The 7,161-nt window shown below is 54.4% G+C and overlaps 1 protein-coding gene across 2 annotated transcripts in view; it reads left to right on the top strand.

The window, feature by feature from the left end:
• The first annotated feature begins 6,028 nt into the window (after window positions 1-6,028).
• Window positions 6,029-7,161, top strand: part of LOC108550626 (uncharacterized) — a 19,183-nt gene continuing 18,050 nt past the window's right edge. For both annotated transcript variants that reach the window (XM_017904396.1, XM_017904395.1), the window contains exons 1-2: window positions 6,029-6,525; window positions 6,782-7,012. In XM_017904396.1, the coding sequence (XP_017759885.1) occupies window positions 6,216-6,525; window positions 6,782-7,012 (541 nt within the window). In that variant the 5' untranslated portion in view covers window positions 6,029-6,215. The remainder of the gene's footprint in view (window positions 6,526-6,781; window positions 7,013-7,161) is intronic.

Here is a 7,161-nt window from a genome sequence, read left to right as displayed (position 1 = left end):
GGGGGGAGTGAAATAGAAACGACGCTGATTTAAACGTTTAATATCGCAGTTAAAGAGTGATCGGCGGAAGTGGGAGTGGAGAATCGCGGATCAGAGGGTTGGAAAAAGGAAGAGGGCACCTGGAGATGCAATTTACTCAACGAAGACGCCGTAGTTTACCATGGAACTCGCAGACAATCGTTCGGGAAAGGAGGCATCCGAAGCCCACTCCGTTACAACTGCAACCCCTGCCGCCATTCCGTAAGTTACCGTGACCTCATCCCTCGGCGAGCCTCGTTGGCAGGGTGTAGAAAGAACGCGATAGGGTGGCGTTTCATTTTTTGACACCCGGTGTATTTGATTCCACCCTTGTAATAAACCCCAGGGGTTGCCAGCCGTAGGTCCCTTGTCTCCCTACATGTCATATCGACACCTCACCCCGAGGGGTAGGTGACTGCTAGGTAATTTGCTTTCTTATTTTCTCCGCGACCCGCTGTCTCTCTCCCTCGGCCACCCTCGCGCTCTGTTTCTCGCCCCAACGCCATCGTCTCGGTTCCAACCCCTATCGAAAAATGAGCCCCCGCGTTTTCCTTTGCCAATTTTCCCGCAGGAAGATCGCGTTGTCGAGAAATCACGACGAGGCCGGCCGACTCCTCCGAGGATCTCGAATCGCGCGACGGAGCAGCACGCGGGGTTCTATTCGTTGGCAAATTACCGGACCTCCGTGGATTTTTCGCGTGCCTTCGCGGCCCGGGAATTCGGCCAGGTTAACTAGGAGGCTCTGTCGGAGAGACGTCGATAATCAGACGATGCAGTTTCACCGAGGTATACGCGATGTCCGCTGGTACCTGGCGAGAAGCCCCGATTACGCGTCTGCCGGTTAATCTGATTTCAGCCACCTCCGGACCAACAACTCCTTAGCTCTACTCCTTTGGTTTCTCTCGACAATCTTGTTACGTAGGATAGACGAGGAGTTCGCAGCACGGAATCTTGTGCCGATGATACTTACACGTGATCCCCTGGCCGAGCGATTTAACCCCTTCGAGAGCGGAATATCGGGAACGGTGGCAACGAAGACGAGGAGAACCAAGAGAATATATATATTTCGAGATGTACACTTGTTTCCGCTGCTTACGGGATTTCTCTTTGTCTCGAACAATCGATCTCCTCTGCGTATTTCGACGATGATATTTCGCCTGACCCAGAGGCATTTAGTCCCGCGACCAACGTTCCGCGGATTCGACGGAGGCGTGGACGGAGAAAAAGCTTGAACTTTGCCGAGGTTCACCGAGACTGTCATCGTCCGCAAGCATCGTGTCCGCGGGTGCAACCCTTTGGAAAACGGCGTAAAGCCCAGCCGCCGTCGGTGTGGTGGCTGCGCGAGGCTGGCGGGGGTGACGGCGTAGGGGACAAAACTCACCCTAAGAAGCCTTTAAGAACGCCAAGGCGGCGGCAACGCTGGTGGGGTATAAAAGTAGCCGCATGCGCAAACTCGTGAAAAACTGCGACCCGCCTCCGGCGCCGCCTCTATCGTTTCCAACCCCTTGCCACCCCCGCGACGATCCTCTCACCTAGAGGACCCCCTAGTCCCCCCAAGACGTGGCCGTCTTGGAGGACGAGCTGCGGCCTTTTTCGACAATTGGCCCCGGCTAACATGTGCTAACCGTGTGTGATTACCATCGTTCTACAACGCTACCCTTCTTCCGCTCCCTGCCGACCCCCCTCGAGCCGCCACGTTTCCCGACTTGGTCCCGTAGACGTTCCCGCGACCGCGAAAATCAAAGTGACACGCGCTGGTCGAGGAGTCGAGGAGCAGACGTCTCCATCGCGAGAGTCTCGTATCGTCGTTGCGTGGACAGTGCGTGGGTCACGTCGGATTCGTCGGGTTCGTCTCGCATTCGTCGCGAGTCATAGTCGGTGGAATAAGTGTCGGACAGTGGTCGTACGAAGGGTTCGCGATTCGTCGTTGTGTGTACGTAGTCTTGCGATCGAGATCGATCTCGCAATGTTTGCACCGATCTCCGCTCTCTTCGTTTCTCTCCTCTCCCAATCTCGCGCGTTCTCTCTCCGCTTCAGGGGCTGTGACCTTTCCCCTCTTTTTCTATTTTTGTTTTTCGGTTAACGATTTTTTCATTTTTTCGGCCAGCAAAGTGGGGCCGGGGAGGGGAACGTGAGCACCAATTATTTCTTGCCAGGCAGCGCGGGAACAACGACCAGCGTTGATCTAATTGGTCGCCAGTAGGTAATTGTTCGGTGTCGATAATTGGGCCAATTAATTTGTACGGAAAAGTGCGTCGATAATCGTCCAGCATTCACCACCGCGATACCGATTATGTGGACCGTGTCGGATGCGGGTTATGGAATATCGTTACCGTCAAAAGGCCGAGAGCAACGCGGGGAAAAAATAAAAAGGGAATCGTAAAAACGAGGAGGAACGAGGCGGGCGCGAAACGCCGGACACCGGTCACGTAATCGAATATATTTTTCTTTTAATTGAAAAATATTGTCGCTTGACCGTTTCGGCTGGTAATTTTATGGAGACAGGATTTAATTACACGAAATCACGTCGAACCGAACGATATAATTAAATACCTGCTTTTTGTGAAAAACTCACGCGGGCTCGAGCGCGAGGCACGATTTTATCGAAATATCCGGAACCTGTTAAATATCCTGCCTATTTCCCACCTATTTCCCGCCGCTTTCCCACCTGTCTGCCTCCCTCGTTCCTCTTCTTGCACCGTCCAACGCGTGTTTTTCCCCGCGAGGGTTACACGCGACTTTCGAATTCCCTCAGCCCTCCAGACGCATTTTCCTCGCTTCTTACGCGTCGAACGCGCGAAGAATTCCGCAAACACGCGTTTTTCCATCTCTTTTCCACCCTCTGACGAGAAGAGGATAAGAATCCTCGCGAGTCCGCGCTTCGCTTCCGTTCGATCGGTGATCGTTAATTTCCAATTTCGCCCGAAGCTCGTCCGAGTCGTTGCTCGTATTTATGAACGATCGTGCTCATTAGCCGACTAAATGACGATCGCGAAATTATTGCATTCCTCTCGGTTCGCTGTGCACACGATGCGTCGCAGTGTTTCGAAAACTGGGGCTGGGGTGGGAGGCGAAAAAAGGCGACGCTTCGTCAGGGGGTCCGAAGCGTATGACGAAACGCATCTTGGGAACTCGGCAATTTAGGCACGCGGAGGCGTTGCATTGTTACCCCATAGGGGTGTGGGATTATATGGGGTGTTCTCTCCCTGCCAGGGATCCTCGTAACTTGCTACAGATCCGTCATGATCGATAGTCTTCTGGCGTCGGTCGAACGAGAAACGCGGCGAGATTGCCATTCGCTCTCGATCATCCTATCAACCGATATTCTCTCCGCTCAACCCCTTTTTTCCAACCCCGATCTCCAAATTTTGTTTCGGGCTCGTGATCAACTTCGAAAGAAAAAAGGAAAGGGAAAAGAGCAACGCGAAATATAATTTATCTCTGTTTGGGAGTCTAGTCGAAGCGTCTTTTCTTATTATTATTAATTTAATTTGATATCTCGGAAGGGGTTGAGAATTGTCTTTCTTTCTCTTTCACTTAAGGAAGGAAGACACTTTATCGTCTCGTCTGCGGTATCGCCGATTCCGAAATTTCGTGGAATCCTCGCGTGGCAATAACGATAACTGTGACCACTCGAAGACGGTCCACCCTAGCAATCTGGATAGATCCGTTTCTACCCGTTGCAGCGGTGCTCGCATGTCGGGGACATTAAGACAAAGTATTCCCCTCTCTCTCTCCCCCATTCAGACTTTCGCCCGTCTTCGTTGCTCGCCCTGCACCCTCGAAGAGCCCCCGAGCATCGCGCAACCCCCGTATTCCTCGGTGCTAAACGCAACTACACGAGGGACCTTTCTGCCGTCTTTGTTTTCCCTTTCTTCCCAGTGTCGTTTTGCAGCCTCGCGCGGGGAGGTCGTTGAACGACGGAAGCAGGAAAGGCTCGACGAGGAAACGGGAAAAAGACAATCGAACGGCGTCGAAGGAAGCCGAGAGGCAAGCTCGTTATCGGTGTACCGAGCGACCGCAACGTGGAAACGATCCCGGCGACCGTGCAGTAATTACAGACCAGGCAGCGACTTCCTTTTATTTCGCTGCTCCTTTTCGGCGCCGCGAAACCGCCGCGGGAAGCTCGTGGTGTTTTCGGTTAACCGTTCGGCGCGCCGTCCATTTGCATACGAGCACCCTCGTGTTCCTCGCGAGTGAGCGGAGGAGACCCATCAACGTCCAAGCGTATGTTCCGAGGTAGTGACGTGATAGGTGGAAGAGTCGTGCGCAGAGGAGTGGGTGAACGAAGACGATGTCCAGGTGGTTAGGTGTTTAAAGTAGCCGCGAACATGAGGCGCGTGGACGATGATAGAGACGAGGATGATTGGCAGTGTGGAGGCGATCGCGCGGACGTGGCAGGTGGAGACACGCGGGAACAGACGAATCAGCCTGGATTGACTATGACTTCGTGACTAATCGGCGTGTACAGTGACTATCGTGGAGTAAATCGAATTCTCGCGAGGAACGGAACTCGTAGGAAAGCTACGGAAAGAGATTCCGCTGGTCATTGGAGGGAGATCTCCGACCCGAAGGTATTCCTTCGCGATCCTCCCAAACGTGTGACAAACTCGGGAGAAAGAAGGAGAGAGGGGTGGAAGGGAGGAGAGAGAAAGAGAGAGAGAGAGAGAGAGAGAGAGAGACAACGGGTGTTGTCATCGGGTAGTCGCGATCAGCAGGAGTATAGCATCAGGATCGCGGAAGAGGGTGCAGCAGGAGAGAGAGATTTTTCCCCACCGCTTGGAAAAACCAACCCCCACCAGTCGCTTAGTACGGCCAGGCGGCGGTGGCGGCGGCGTGGAAGAGAGGCACGGAGGGGTAGGTTAGCCAGGGTGGTCTCGGTGGTGGCTGGGGGCGGCAGCCTCAAAAATACACCGCAACCACACCGCGCGGCTCCACCGCAGAAGCCGCCATCTTCCACCGCCGAACCGAAACGAGACCGCGCGAGTTAAACACCCTATCCTACTTCCCCGTGGAAGTTGCCGCTGCCACCCGCCGAAGTAGCAGCCACGAAGAAGTATCTCTCGCCTTCTGGTCCCGTACTCCATCGCTGACAGCCCACCGAATCCTCGGAATTTTCGAATTTTCCTACTCGCGCCACTGGAACGTCTCTTCGTCGAAGACGCGTTGCCGGACCTGTCGCGGACAGAGGATCGTGGCCCGCGTTCGCTCTGGATTCCAAGCGGCGAACAGGTTGTCAGTGGACGAATGCAACGAGTTTCCAAGTAAACGAATAGTTGATCCACCAGTTGCGATCGATTCGCGATAATTCGCGAGAGATCGTCGTCGAGGAAACGTGTCGGTGTGGTGGACTATCGCGTCTGGTGACTGGTTCGATGACAGTAAAGGTGGTTGATTCGGTGGTGTACCGCGGCAGCCAGGATCCTTGGGAAGAATAATGTGCGTATGTGAGGTTTGTGTTGCGGTCGGAGCTGGCTTGGAGGATCCCGGGTGCAGAGTTAACACCTGTTAGATGGTCTGGCTGAAGTGTCGATGTGACAGGGACGCGGAGTAATTTCGATCGACCACGGGACATTGGGGACAAGATTTCGGAGCGGTGCACGCTCGTGAGTCGTGTATTAATTCGCGGACCGCGAGCAACGAAGGGTAGTAGATTCGTCTGCGAAGGTTTGACGAACGACTTCCGTCGAATCGGCGTCGCGGAGTGGGGTGCAACCGATCAAAGAAACGAAGAAGCGAGGGGTGGTCGACGTGGATTCCAATAAAACGAATTTTCTCCGCGACTTGGCAATCGAGACGAGTGGAAGAATTTGCAAACGGATGCTCTTACCTCGGCCCCGTCGCGGGATAATGAAATAAGGATCAAAGGGTCCTGGGCCACGCGGGGCCGACGAAGCTGTGCGCGTGCCGCCGAGCAGGCCGGAGATTCCTCTTTAATCAGCCGCTAGTCGCTGGATAATCACCGCCATCTGTCTACTCTATTAGTCCAATCTCGTCGAGCCACCTAACCGACCCTCGAGCGCATTTTTCGTCATTCACCGAGCGTAGGAAGCGCGAAGATTTTGGTCGAGCGTCGAATGGATCGCGAGCAATAGAGGAACAGCTGGCTGATCGAGTCGAGGAAGATTCAATCGAATCCTTCGCGGGTTGCCGACGAGGAGGACCTTTCCGTTAAAGAGTCCGATGAACCCGTTCTCATGACGAATCCTTTACGAGATGCACGCCCCGAGGATCGGCCTCTAGGCTTGGACTATCCGGACCCTAGACTGGTGCGAAACGGACATCAGGATCATCAGGGAAACTCGACGCATCAGATCGGTGGCGCGAGAATCAGACGGACCAGGACCTCGTCGTCGAGGAGAAGAATGCACTTGGCCAACGAGGTCCCTGCACAAGGATCCACTGGCGGAAACACTCTACCGGACTATGCCCTCACCGCGGACTTGCTCGCCGAGAGAACTCTGGACGGCCTGTTCGCCGAGCATCCCGGGGAACTTGTACGGACAGGTAAAACCAATCGAAACGGATTCTTTCCACGTGACGGAGATCGGAGATCGTAGATCGGTGAAGACGTAGACTCGGGGTCCAACGAGATTCTTAGAGTCAGGCCTGACGAATCGGGGCGTAAATTTTCCAATTATTCGAGGAAGATCGGGGAATCCATGGCTACGGTCTATGATCCACACCGTATCTACGATCTCGCTTCGTATCGAGACCCGATCTGCCGATTGTTTACCGATAATTCCGCGGTGGCTGTCAACAGGCTCCCCGCACGTGGTCTGCACGGTACTGCCGGCTCACTGGCGGTCAAACAAGACGCTTCCGGTAGCGTTTAAGGTGGTAGCCCTGGGCGAGGTCGGTGACGGGACCCTGGTGACAGTGCGTGCTGGCAACGACGAGAACTGCTGCGCGGAATTGCGGAATTCCACGGCGGTGATGAAGAACCAGGTGGCGAAATTCAACGATCTTAGGTTCGTCGGTAGAAGCGGCAGAGGTAAGACAGTTCCACGTTTAAATTCGTACCTTTCCACGAGAAATGCTTCCCCGCGAATCGTCGACGACTCGATCGTACATCTCGAATAGATCTCGAGAAATCGGCACAGTTGCCCTCGCCGTCTCGCGCGGTCCGCGAAGGATCACGAC

Source organism: Eufriesea mexicana, unplaced genomic scaffold, assembly GCF_001483705.2.
Source record: "Eufriesea mexicana isolate 0111107269 unplaced genomic scaffold, ASM148370v2 scaffold2888, whole genome shotgun sequence".
Classification (NCBI taxonomy): Eukaryota; Metazoa; Arthropoda; class Insecta; order Hymenoptera; family Apidae; genus Eufriesea; species Eufriesea mexicana.
This window is presented reverse-complemented; position numbering and strand designations above follow the sequence as displayed.